Raw genomic sequence first — 14,599 nt, 5'->3', positions numbered from 1 at the left:
CACTATACCTGCACAAAGATATACAAAAGCTCTCACTGATCAAACTATGTTGTTTGAAGTAGGTGTAAGCATGTCTGAGCACAAAGTCTGTGTTTACCTACCTAACCTAACCTAGTAATGAGTTTCCTCTAATCCCAGAAGAAGTCTGATTGATAGCAAACCGGAATTTGAGGGTTCTGTGAATGCACATAAACAGTAGGCTGAAACCATGAACTGTCCCACCACGTCAGTCAAAAGAAAAGACTTCCCCCTAAGGAATGAGCCATCTGATGGCTTCATTGACTCCACCTTGACTATGACTTTTCAAACTTCCTCTTGCAAACCAGGAAACATGGATTGCAACACTGACAGAAGCTACAGTGTGCCTGGTAGTTACAAGTTATGTCCTGACAAACCAGTTCTAGAGAATTTTGGTCTTTTGAAACAACATGTCTGCAATGGTAAAGGAAGAAAACAAAGTTGTGCAAACAGGTGGAACAGTTTTTAGAGAGCAGTTCGGTGTCTATATTTGCCATCTATCTTTGGAGACGTATTTGTTGATAACCAGGCAATGCTGCTGACACCAAGTGACACACTCAGACATTGTGGCCAAAGAAGCATCTTTTGTTTGGATTTTTCACTGTTGCTTGGCAAAGCAGCTACCCAGTGTTTCCTATGATTACTGCAAACAAACTTTTGTTACTGCTGCAGGAAATGTACACTCGATCACTTCCTTGTCCAAGTATTTAAAGCCAATTTAAACGCTCAGTAAGAGGAAGTAGGTTAAATTTGTATCATGTGACATTAGTCAGTCATTAAGCAGTAAAAATGTAAGTATAATACGGCGGGATTTCTCAGAATATTCCCTAATGTTACTGTCAATGATAAAACCACGTTAACGTAAGAATTAACACTTCATTCCGTTTTTGTTTTTTTTACATTTCATACCATTTTGAGATCAGAGTTTGTTGTATGACCTGAAAGTTGAATTGTAAGTTTGATGTCACTAAAGACTTTGAGGAGCTACTTCATATAAAAATAAACTGGATCATCAGCATAAAAGTGATATTAAGAAAGTTTTTTTTTTGAGAACTACTTTGATTTTCCATTATTTTGGCCAGCCGTGATGACTAAGAAATTAACCTGTAGTTGTTTGTGCAGTGGTAAGACTAGAGGAGATTTCCAGATGGTTGGTTGACCCCTGTCAAGAGAGTTCGTTTAAAAATATGTGTAGGCGGGGAGATGCTTAATGGGGAAGCAAGTTGTAGGAGACATGGGTTAAACCCATCAGTTGCAATGGATTTAACTGAGTTGAAGGTGGCGAGTAACTTAACAGTTTTCATTTCTGTAAAAGTTCTATGATTTATTTTCCTTCTGCAGTTGTCACCATGGATGAAGAGCCTTGTTTGCTGCTTCCTCTCCACACCAGAGAGAAAGTGGAGAAGCTGCTGTTCAAGGGCAACGAAGGAGACAAATGCAACCACATGCATGACAGCGACTGGTGCAACCTGGCGGGCCTCCTCGGGTACGAGGAGGAGCAGATCGCGACCTTCCGGCAGGACGAGCATCCCGTCCGCGCACTTCTGTCTGACTGGGTGAACAAGGACTGCGCCAGCATCGACACGCTGTGCACGGCGCTGCGTAAGATCAACCGTGACGACATCGCCCAGAGTCTGGTGCTCAGCCCAAGTGCTGTTAAGCCGACCGCCACTTCTGTAGTGTGATTAACTTAACTGTGAGCAAAACCTGAACACCTGAACCTTAACCTTAAAACATTTTTCCATGGCTTCCCTTACTCCACATCATTCATGCTACAACCGCTTGAAGCCATTTCCTCATGAAGCCACCAGTCACAAAGATGATCCAAGGCATAAGACAAGAAGAAGCCAGACAAAAACGGAAATAATATCAATTTACAAAATCAAATCGATGCTACCAGGATGCCCTTCTTTATTCTCACATTTTACAATCTACACAAGACACAGTCTATGAGGAAACAAACTGTCGTTACAAACGTCAGTCTCAACGTCTATAATCATTCCATTGTGAGCCTGGATATCTACCTGCCCTCCCACACTATTTGACATCCAGCTTACCATCTTCTGACTTAATGAACAATGCAGCAACAGTGGGCTTTGAACTGAAGTCATTGTGGATGCCTTGCTCTTTCATTCCTCCAACTTGATCTGCAGCTTTAATTATTATTTTTATTAGCTTCATTCTTAAACATGCCTAGTTAGTGCAGCCCTTACTTTCTAGCATTCTTATCCTTTGTTGTACTTGTTAAATCTATGTCTGTCTACCAAAGAGGAGTCAGTGTTTTCATACCGTACCTTGACATATGACATTATTTACATGCCCTGTTAGACTTCTTGAATTTAAGTTGACAAATGCCCTGTGTCTGTTTGTGCTACTGTACGAGGCCTGCATACTTCACAGTATCTGGATCTTTGCAACTATGACAACCTGAGGAAGGATGCTTGGACTCATTTCAAATGAACCTGTTCTCTTTCAGCAACAGCAAAGGCTACATCCAGCTATTTACTCTTATTCTAAATACTTGTATTAGATTTGAGACATGGAGCAGCAGCACACATGGATTTAATCTCTAAACTTCAGTTTAAGGGATTTCTATAGATTTATCCTTTTTCCAACAAGTACTACTATAAGTACTATAAGAACAGTTGGCTGGACTTTGCCAACTAGGTGGTCTGTAGGGCCAGGTCATTGACCAAGGCAATATGACTCCAGTCTATGTACTTAGGCCTATCTGCATAACACAGGAGCTTTCACACAGACTCCTTCATACTGACACAGAAAAGGGAAGGACGTGGAACTCAAAACTCAAGTTACTCAGTTGCAACCATGTATACTATATGTACATAGGCAGACCAGTGCACACACCAAATACAGGTGGACATACTTGACATACATACACATACATACCTACAGTATCTAGCCATGCATGCATGTACTGTACTGTACAAACACACACACACGCACACACAGATAGCTCATTGTATGCATTTACATTCTTATTCATTGTAGAGGACACATGAAACTTCACATCTGGCCATGTATGGTATGGAGCACTCTCAAGTGGGGACCATATACTGTTTATTGTCATTATTTGTAGCAAATATAAGGTAAGTGTGTGTCTGAGTATGTCAGATTTGCAATGTGTGCTGTCCATGGTGAAATGCTACCTTAACAGTAAACAGCATGCAAAAATTAGCAACTCCGTGTCAGGCAGTACGCAAATTCCAAGGAAATACACAAACAAACTGTCCGAAAAAATCAGGACGCAAGACAAAAATCCAGGGTTCTTGATCTCTTTTGCTTAATTTCTCAGGGCATCTCGAATGATTGTGTTATTACAGGAATATGACACTCATTATTGCACCCTCTGTAATTAACTGAACAATCTATAACCGTTCAAAAGGCACTGTGTTCATCCAAAGCAGTGATTCTTGCGACTGACAATCCTTCAAACAGATGAATAAGAGAAAGAAACGGGCCAGAGAAAAAAGAAAGAAAAAAGGGGTGTCTAGTTTCTTCTTTGTTTGGAACAATCGCATCTGGATAAAAGGCAAGTCGGTGGAGACATAAGTCGAAGGATGTGCTGTGAATTCAGACAAGGGGAAGCAGAAAAGTTTTGGATTACTCAAATGTAAAGGTGAAACCCAGGAATCTTCATTTGCATAGGTATAAGCATGCATTCCTCTCCTCCTGGCTGTATGTTTTATTTTATATTGTGTTGTGGTTCACCTACTTGGTTTAAATCTGTCAAAGCATCTTATTCGTAATTCTTATCGTAATTGTGTTGATATTATTATTCTGCCATCTAAAGACCCCAAGGACCTACTTTTTAATTTTTGTTTGGTGTCTGTAATCGGAAAAATATTTGAAGGAACAAATAGTTTACTGTGTTAAACTTACCTGTATCACCTACTTCAGCTGTTACTCTTGACTATAGATTGTCACTAACCATTATCATACTGAGCTTCATACTGTAGTGTTACTTTAAATGAAGGTATTCTTACTACTCTGTAAGCGTTGTTGTATTTTAATTCCCAAATAACAACTGTAAATGGTATTATAGTTCTGTTTTTGTCCTAGATTGTAGTACTTAATTGCATAATTGTGTATGTGCTTTTTGCATCACAAGTGCCTGGGAACTATTTCAGGTGTCTGTTGATGTTCTACATTTTTGCCTTTAGCTGTTTTGTATATATATATATTCTTTAGTTATTCTTTTTTTTTTACTTGTAAATATATTTTTTTCTAGATTTTATTTCAGTCAAAGCCTGGAAGGCACCACAGTACAGTATCTATGTAAACAGGACTTTGTTACACTATCAGTGCTGTCCTAGTTTAAATGGGAAAGAAGGGCAAAAGGAAGGGCGGTGCCTCATTGAGGCAATTACCAAATTATTATTATTATTATTATTATTATTATTATTATCATTATTAATAAGATGAATCAGAATTGGAAACGCTCCAGTTTTCTGTTTAGATAAAGACAACGAGTAGCCACAAAATTCATTCAAAATTCAGTCAAATATGCAACATTACAACAGGCTATACTCTGATTTGAGTGACTATATTTTAAGTCAACCTCTTTGCAGTCCCAAAGGAATACTTTGACATTTATGGAAATACATATATTAGTTTTTCTTGCAGAACATTAGATGCAAAACCCAACCTGTGATATAATAAATGAAGCTACTGCCAGCAGCTTAAAGAACAGAAACAGGGAAGCGTTTAGCCTCCAAATAAAAATAGGTCACAATCTACCACATACACAGTGCATAGATGTGTCCAAAGCATACAACCCATTTCATAATGAAACATGTGGCAGGTTGGGTAATTAGTTGAAAAACACATCCCAGTTCTCAGTTGTCCTGAAAGTCTGAAAAATTTGCACCAGCATTATTTGAAGTTGCTAATCTGGGAGGTAAAGCTCTTTGCCTTTGGCCCGATACGCTATCGTGAACAGTAATAGAATGAAACACAAAGTTAGAAACAAAGGAGTTAGTTCTACTATACTGCAAGAAAGGACACTTGACATGCTCTGGGGTCGAATATCTCCTCTCTGGTTTTTGATCCCTGAGAAAATATTTTTGTGTCAATGGTTGTGTTCAATAACATCCATCCCTGTAGAATGATCTTCCCTAAAAAAAAACCTTTGTTCATTGTACCGTAGGATAGTAAACACTATATCTTTAAAGTTTGTCCTTCTCGCAGACCCTGCAACTGAAGATGGAAGCTTTTCCTTGGACAGTATTTGAGATTTAATAGAGTAATGGTGAACGGACATTGAATTGCTTGTACAGTAAACCCATTTGAAGATGAAAATGTCAGGATTTTGCACTTGAAAGACAAAGTATAAAATAATCATGGAAATGGAGGTCAGTTTCAGGGGTTGGGGGATGAAAGACTGTCTTTGGAGGGTACGTTTCAGGAACAGTCCTTGTAATGTAGGTCATTGCAACTGGACAGACAGTGCACCAGGACTGAATTGTACAGAATGAATGTTCCTTGTATACTAATTCATATACTGTTCAATACTTAATGTGAATTTGCTAAATTACTACAGCAGACAAGCAGTAAAACCAATAATAAAGATCTTAAATCCACTCATTCTCTGTATTGATCTGATAGCACACACACACAAATATGCATAGGACCCCAAAGTGATCACTAATGTGAACAGTAAAATATATAAATAGACCAACAAACTGTGAAATTATAGACACAATTGATAAAACTTAGGAAATGTTTCCAATCATTCCTAGTTTTCTCTTGATGTGAGCTCAAACGATTACTCTGAATGAAAGGGACAGTGTTGACTAGCGTGTGTTGGTTATGGAGGGCAGAAATCTGTCGTTGTGATCCTTATAAAGTCGTGTCTTTCTCTGAGGAACATTGAAAACAAAATGCTACCAGCTGGCTGATGCTAACTAATACTGGCTCCTCACATAAATACTGACTAATATATGTAAGATAACGACAGCCTCCCTCATTAGCCATCTAGCTGGGTAGATGGCTAACTACTGTACATCTCCTCTTAAACCATAATTAGGCAATACAAACATAGCTTTTGAAATAGCTTTTTGGGATAAAATTTTTAAAAAATTCAAAAATCAATTATATTAAAATATTATAGAATGGTATTTTGAAAACTAAGATAACATCATAATAATACACTTTGTTAAATAGTTTCTTATTTTTGTGTTCATTAATTCATACCAACTTTTCGTTGGGAGTATTATTTAACATGTTAGACTTTCGGGGCTCCATATATCTCGCGCTTACATTCACAGTCTGGCTTGATCTTGAAACAGCCCTGGATTGTTTTGTATTTTGCCCCCAGGATTGAGAAGGCCTGTACATTTTCCCTCAAGTGTTTCTGAAGTCCCCCTGACACGTAACTCAAGCCAAACGAGACAGACTGATTACTCGAGGCTTTAACGGTTTGAGCACAGTGACCGATAAAAGAGGAACAGGGGGACTGAAAAGGGGGCAAAGCAGGATGGACTAGTTCAAACTGACTGCATGAACTATGCCGTTGCGTGTCGTCAGTGTAGTAATGTTAACACAGTATTATCATAATAGATTCTTTCAGCCTGTCAACACAATTTGACTTATTCTGGTGAGTGATATGGCAAATTAATGGTGCGTGAAATGACATGCTAGCACACTGTTCCCACTGGCTTTATACGGTGGTAACGTTACAAGTGTGAAAATATTGTGATGGATCAGTGTAGATCAGCGTCAAATGAATTGTTTTTATTGGATTAAAAATACATGTTGAAAAACTTCTCTAAATTTTCAGCATAATATAGCATAACATAATTTAACATAATATTATCTGAAATAATAATGACAACAAAATACCCCCCCAAAAAAAGACTCAAGAGCTGAATACATAATTTTTGCTTTATACAAATAGTTGTATTGGCTGCTTGTTATGTACTTTATTTGTAGAGATTAGTAGATACTATTGCAACTCCACCAGCCTTTTTCAGATACATTTTTTATTTGTTATAAAAAATATTCTAGTTTATAAATATAGTGTATAAATAGTACAAATATGGATGTTTATATGCAACAGAATATACTGCACATTGATGATATTTTGAATGTACATATAAAACACAACATTCACACAATAAAAATTACACTATCACCGTCAAAATTACACCTAAAGAAGACAACCCTCCAAAAACCTGCTCCTCTATGTTCCCAGTCCAATCAAACTTGATGAAACAATCTGTAATCTGTGGTCCTGCTCACTCCCAGTCTGATCTGGTTCTGCTTATTTAGATCAGAAATGGCATCAACAGGTTCTGAGACAGTCCCGGGACCCGGTATCGGTTTCTAAGTGAAGCGTGGTTCAAATGGAAAACACATTTCCGGGCTAACGGCTGCTAACCTCCAGTGAGTTGTTAGCGAGGAATGCCCGACGTGTGAAGAGAACCATGTGTGCAGAAGTGACATGTGGCGGTGAAAGAGGGTAAGCTGTGTTGAGTTTGGGTGACCAGTTGAGTTTTGGGTGCATGTTAAAGAGTGTGTAGAAAGGTTGTTCCCACTGAGCGATTCCAGTCATCGACTCTGTAGAGCCACACCACTTAAAACCTGTTTATGCATTAACATGTTGAACACTTCTACATCCTGATTTATTCTGTAATTATGAAAACCTACAGAATTTCTTCTTGTGGGGATTCTAATGTGGTTTATACTGAAAACAAGCATCTGAACACAAGCTTTTTTTCTTTTAACGCTTAATGCCACCTGCCATTTAAGGAATAATGTCACAATTTATTCTGCTGAGATTATGAAAAGATTGAATGAAAAAAGCAAAGAGTAAATTATTTTGCAAAACAAGGACAAATGTCATCAAAGTGTCTCAGTACAATTTACAGAAAAGAAAAGAAATAATTACATTAAGAGTATAAAATTTATGAAACTGAAATACCTGTTTATGCAGATTTAAGAAAAGCTATAAATAAGGAACAAATATCAGAAAAAAATATACTGATAATTCAGTTACAGAAGTGGGAACATAGGAAAGTTACGATTCTCATGTAATATCTCTCCCTGCTGTGCAGTTAACTTGGTTAATTTACAACATGGAATGGTGGGTTTTTATGAGTGAGCCTCAGAACAACATGCTTATTTTCTCTACAAATCACCTCTGGGATAAAGTGAGAAAGTGGAAACGGGACTCCCTTAGGACTGTCCAGAAATGTGCAGTTGCGAAGCCTTTGCCATGAACAGACCTGTCCACAGCAGAGCCGATAGTGATCCTTGAAGGGCCGACCTTCACATCTCGGTGAAATTACAATAAAATTTGAAAACAGGATTTAGTCAAATGCATTTAGTCGGTGTTCAAATTGAAACCAAAGATAACATTTGTTGATCTAACCTTCAGAGCAATTGTTTGAATTTTTGAGACACACACTTAATTGCTTTCTTGTTAAGAGTTTGTCGAAAGGATGAATACCAATCTCTGTTTGGTGAGTAGATTCTCTCAGTGGCTAATAACTGCATGTGTTGTATCAGAAATATAAATACAGTGATTCACTACTTTACCTTTTGTCATGTAAAATTTCATGGATTTTATAAAATTATATTGCAGCTCAAGCCAGTCCTACAACTGTAAGAGAACTGTCGTAAATACTTTAACCCAATTTTGTAACCTCTGTACCGTTTGTGCCTCATACCATATAAGTTAGCACAGTGTTTCTCAAAAAGGGAACTCAAAGATGAGGTCAAAGGTCAGACGCATCTTCATGTTTCCAACCAAGCAAAGAACTGAGGATCTCGGGCGACGCTAGTGATGATGAATGACTGACTTGCAAGTTTATGGACCACTCCAGACGAGGGCACACGTGTTCTCTTAAGTCACGCTGCATTGTATCAGGAGATCAAACGCACGGGGCGGCCTTTGAAAGTAGCCAAACTGTGAACACGGGCGGGACAGTAGGGCAGAAGTGACTGATCTCCTGTGAGGTCAAAGGCTAAGGTCTGACAAGGTAATGGAGGTAGAGCGGGGTTTTGGCAAATAGGTGTGAATTGAAAGGTTGGTTTGAATTCGTATCACGTTTTGTAAACAAAACATGAAAGGATGAACCAGATGGGTTTGAAATCCAATATTCCAAACACTTTTTTTCAAGTTTTTTTTCCATCTGTACAGTAACAGTCACACATTTACGATGAAGATGAAGCAAATGTGGTTTTTACCACGTTTTTAAATGAACAATGTGATAAACAGCAACTGCAATGAGAAAACTAAAATGCTGGGACAGGTGAGTACACGACACTTGTACTTTTGATTCTTAACTGGGACATCCGCCATTAATAATACATGTAATTGTACATGCAGTTACAGTATCTGTTGACCACACTTTAGCTTCATCAATGCGCTGTAATAAATATTTTATAATTATGTCTTGTGTGGGGAGCTCAGTCATGTGCAAACATGACATTACATTACATTACATTTCATTTCATTTAGCTGACGCTTTTATCCAAAGCGACTTACAATAAGTGCATTTCAACCATGAGGGTACAAAACCCAGAACAACAGGAATCAAGAAAATAAAATTTCTTCAAGAAAGCCAAACTACAAAGTTCTATCAGTAAGTGTCATTTTAAGTGCTACTAAAGTTCTACTGGTCAAACAAAGGCAGTGATTATCTTATGATTACATGAATAGCGTTATTAGTCTTGCATGTTAATTACATTTACTTGAGCCAAGTACAATTATTGAAATTTTATGTAATTCTATCTTGCAGTCTATCCTGTATGACACAGGGTTTCTGAGGGATCCCACTCAGTATCTACTGTGTTTACACTTGGCTGCTCAGAAGGGACCATGTAAACCCATCGCTTTTACAAGCTGTCTATCTATAAAAATGAAGTGATGTGGTTTCCCACTCTGGTCTATTATTCTGCTCTTCTTCCTTGTCCCCCACCTGCTTGTGTTTGCTGGAAAAGAGAGTAGTGCTCTGCCAGCAACGCACACAATTAAGTGAAGAGTGATGAAATTATATCGCTGGCATGAGCAAATGGAGGGATGCGGGGATGGAGAAGCAAAGTGGGAGGGAGGTAGAGTCCATTTTGTTTTCCTCTGGGATCAGGGGAAATTGTATTAGGGCCATAACAGAGCTATTTTTCACCTCCTTCCACATTAGTCTATGATACAATTCCTCCTTCAGTCCTTTCCTTTATGCTCTCTCCTCTTTAAAGACAGTGCAACCTCATTTAGTATCTCCTCTCTCCTTGGAAAATCCTTCTCAGTTTTCTGAACTCCTGTTTTTTTGTATTGTACCTCATCAGTCTCCAATGAATCACAGTTGCTTCTTATCTTAAACTGAAATATGATAAGAATAAGGAAAATGTCTTTAATTGATTACAAACATCAAATGTTAAGTAGATTCGAGTCCTGTTAACTTTATGACCAGTCAAATATATGACATGTTGTGCAGAAATTTTGTCTCTGCTGGCAGTGAGTGTAATAACAAACGCATTGTCGACATTCTTACATCGTAGTCTCTGCCATATCTACTTACACCTGTAAAACGGTGGATATATTCGTTTTGAGCGTCACAACTCCTGCAAATGACTTGTTTCCCTATAATCCATTCGGTTTTATAATATCTGGAGAGAATAGGGAATTATTTTATCCCCATTCAAATTAGCAAAGGGCTGAACCGGAAGTAAGCCAGCTTTGGGAACAAAAGTCTGTGGTGCGCATGCTCTGCCCGTGGAGCATGCACAGTTTGCATTTATTCAGCACGGGAATGTCTCAACAGACACCAGATTTAAAACTCTGTGAACTACAGAGAGATTTCCCTGACAGTGATAGACTTAGTCAGTGTTGTATTAATTCATCTGGCAAGGAGTTGAATGTAACGGACGTTCATTTATATGTAAAAGTCCTGCACTTTAGTTTTAAGGCATTCCTAAGAGGCAACATCTTGTTGACTGAAAGGTTATAAAACAGCTGCGGCTTTAAAGCAGATGATACATCTTAATGGTGGAATGTGCTTCAGCTTTAATTGACCACAGTCGTTCTATTTGCAATGATGATAAAGCTTTAATGTGTTTAGCAGGAAGTGACAAAATAAGGCACGTTGACGCAATCCACAACGTGTCTTCCAGAAGCTCATAACTGGGGAGGAATTTCTTCCAGTGAGTTTGTGGTGAATGGAAAGGGATTTATTTGTTTGTCAAAGATTGGGGGAATGCCATTAAACATTACTGGTTTGATGGCATTTCATGTAAAGCCACTTTATGTTCAATGCTTCTATTTTTTTGTCTCTTTTTTGTTTTCCAGGTGCCACATTGCGCATTCAACCAAGCCATTGGAAAGTATTCAGCCAGGAAGCGGTTTTGAAAGAGCAAATCCATCCATTCGTCGCTACAACAACAAATCGCAGGCAGAGCATATTGTTCAGGAAGCTGAGTCACCTCATCACACATTCATGTGAATATTTTGTAAGTTTTTCTTCTACGTACCTTTGTTTCTTTTGTTAGCTCGTCCTGACAAGTGAGTCACTGAACCAACAGAGATTTCATGTCATAACAGAAAAAAGATCTACAGCGCAGGAACAATTGCACCAAGACAGCCAAGATACCTCCAGAGCCTGATCTGCACCTAGAGGTACAGACACCGCATGAGTGACACTGATACTCTGAGCCAGCTGTACATTTCAAAGAAGAGTGGCTTGAAACCCTAAAACCACTTAACATAAAAAGATAATTGTTTATGTTTCAGCTGATGTCAACAGAAAATCGCATTATAGCATGGGGATATGATGACAATATGAACAAGCGCAAGTACCATAGAACAGACCAGTATACAGGAAGTCTCAACATGAAAGTAAAACCAGTTTCAAAATGTTCTGGCTCTTGTAGCCAAATAACTAACATTTTACAGTCTATGACAATTGTGTGATGAAAAATGGGGAAAGGAGGCTGTTGTTTAATCCACCAACATTATACAAAGCCTTCGGATAACTATTAAGCTGCCCCCTGAACTGACTACAGCATGCTTAACGGCATGTACTCTACAGCAACTACAGCTGACACACGCCTAATGTCACAGTTTAGAGCTTTGGCGCACACCAATGGGATAAAGCTGCTGCAATCATTTCAAAATTATCCTGAGGTCTACGCCCAGTATGGTGCAACGGCCGCAAACGATTCCATATCGGTCGTACCAATTCAGGTCTGGATACGCCAGGCTAGTATTTGACGCCCCAGGAATGAGAACGGGCTGTGATTGCCAGTCGTGGCCACAGTAGCAAAATCTCCATTCATCTCACATTGTTATGTTGGTTAATCTTTGTGATCTCAAGCAAGCGTCAAGTCTCTGCAAGGTCATTTTAATGTCACACTAAAGTAACGTTTTGCTTTTAAACTTCAATTTTTGTATGGGTTAAACAAACAAGGTGGAGCATGTTAATTATTGAGCTTTATAGGTGTTGATAGGTAGGTTTTTGTTACCTTTTATTATAGCCACCCTACCTGTTTCGCCTATTTTCAGTATTAGCTGAGCTAACAGTCTACTGGCAGTAGCTTTGACATGAGAGTGGTATGAGTCTACAATCTCTCAGCAATAAAGCAAATTAGTGCCTTTCTGTAGATTGCCACACATGGTACCTTCTTGGCCAAAACATGCTAACAGTGTGATCTACTATCTGGGCTGTGCTTTCTGCACTAAACATACAGGAAACTGGAACTGTCCCCATATTCAGCTCTATGAAATCTGATTAGTCTTCAGAATGGACAAGGACAAGCGCTGATGTTTTGCATCTCATAATACACAGGCTTGAGTTTCAATCCCAGCCACCCGTCTCTGTGATGAACGCAGGTATAGAGTGATGGTCATGATGTCACATTGATATGGCCTCTAAATAAAGGAGTGATGTGATGTAATGTTGCACTGTGGATGTGGAAAAGGACACAAGAGCAGATTATTTACTCCAGAAGATAATACAGCTCTCTAGTATAACATGGACCTTTCCCACATTTATCTAGACATCCAAGAAAGAGAAAGAGCCTGTGGGTTTCATCCCCTGTGGGTTTTTTTTTATCCAATGAAGACACTGATACTGTGGTAAGACAGTGCTTGACAACATCGTGTGAATAAAGAAAACTATTGTGCAAGAGATGCCAATAAGGCAAAAAGTAACCCTCCTGACCTGCCTCCTATACAAATTTAGTAAAAATTAGTATTTTAACTGTAGCAAGTGGGTTTTAAATGCAAATACAATTTTCCTAAAACAACTGAGGACTAAACAATCCTTCAAAGTGTCTGCTTGTCCAACAACCAGTCCTGATTGTGGCCTAACATAGTGAAGAACCCCACACATGTAAATTGCCAGGTTTTTTCCATTGTAGTATGCAGGTATGTTCATGGTGTGTGATGACAGACAGGCACCCATTCGGTCAACACAAGTTTTAGTACTGACCCGAGGCAGAATGAGTTGCAGCTTGTCTGCTTGTGATGTTTGCTAAACAGCATTGAGGATTTGGGGAATCGAGAGTGGAAAGCCTGCCTTTGAGTATTTCTAGGAAAGCAGAAAGCCAGAACACCTCGGTCTCATTTGATAAGCTCAGTTAAGCATATTACACTGAGAGGCAAACCCCCATCTTGTGAGAACGGTTGAACGACAGCTGATTGTAACGTCTTGCTGTAAGGACGTTAATGTGTTAAGTGCCATGAAATAACCTATGTTGTGATTTGGCGCTATATAAATAAAGTTGAATTGAATTGAATTGAATTCATCACCCGAAAATACCGCGAAAAACACCCCCTTGAATCCCGAGGGAATTTTGGGTAGCCACTGTATAAATGGCTTTTCTCTCAATTTAATTCAGAGAGGCTCAAATTGCTGATGGCTCCAGACCACTCAGCCAATAGCAGAGCTTTGCAGCTAATGCTGGTGGGACCCATCTGTAGCACCTGTGGAGGGCCAGCCAGTCAGACTTCAGACTCGTTCTGAAACTTCCCTTAGGGAGAAATAAAGCTGTCAAAACTGAAAGTCAGTCCTCTCCATGTTAGAATGATGTCTTTTAACTCCTGTACATATTTGGTTCACTTAAACTTAGCAGAAAATGTACTGTAATAGATTTGAGGCTCAGGCAAACTTTCGGCCATTTTTCACTGGAATTTTAGGTTGTCAGAAATTGAAGTTGATCATTTTCAATCCTACACTGAATAAGGCAGGTAATCCTTGATCCAGGGACGTATATTTGAACATTTCATTCAACAAGCTTCTCCTAAATGGTAAGATTGTTGAATACAAACACTTGATAAAACAGTAACTTCTGGCCACCAGACATTGAGTACACTGCAGTGAAAACACTTTCCTGTGAGAGAAAGAAGCCTTATGCCGTCTTTAATTGGTTCGTACTGACTTTAATGGAGGAGACCTTTTTCTATTTGAATAAATGATGTTTTTTGTCACTTTACTCCCACCTGACATTGTCTTTCCCAGTTTAGAAAGCAGGAACATGATGTTTGGTTTCCAAATCCTACAATGTAACTGCTGCACCAATCCACACTAAGAAACCAACCTATCACAATATGAGATAAAATAAC

At 38.8% G+C, this 14,599-nt stretch overlaps 2 protein-coding genes across 3 annotated transcripts in view; both read left to right on the top strand.

Annotated features, from left to right (window-relative positions):
• The window catches only part of ngfrb (nerve growth factor receptor b), a 34,727-nt gene extending 29,115 nt beyond the window's left edge, over nucleotides 1-5,612 (top strand). For both annotated transcript variants that reach the window (XM_069691633.1, XM_069691632.1), the window contains exon 6: nucleotides 1,360-5,612. In XM_069691633.1, coding sequence (XP_069547734.1) covers nucleotides 1,360-1,703 — 344 coding nt within the window. In that variant the 3' untranslated portion in view covers nucleotides 1,704-5,612. The remainder of the gene's footprint in view (nucleotides 1-1,359) is intronic.
• Nucleotides 1-14,599, top strand: part of LOC138617029 (elongin-B-like) — a 247,018-nt gene that overhangs the window by 59,791 nt on the left and 172,628 nt on the right. The gene's annotated exons all lie outside the window — the stretch shown is intronic.

Source organism: Brachyistius frenatus, unplaced genomic scaffold (genome assembly GCF_029030835.1).
Source record: "Brachyistius frenatus isolate BFR_SWC_R1_liver_20210118 unplaced genomic scaffold, ASM2903083v1 Contig_11, whole genome shotgun sequence".
NCBI classification, from domain to species: Eukaryota; Metazoa; Chordata; class Actinopteri; family Embiotocidae; genus Brachyistius; species Brachyistius frenatus.
The sequence above is the reverse complement of the archived record's forward strand: the minus strand, read 5'-3'. Positions and strand labels throughout refer to the sequence as shown.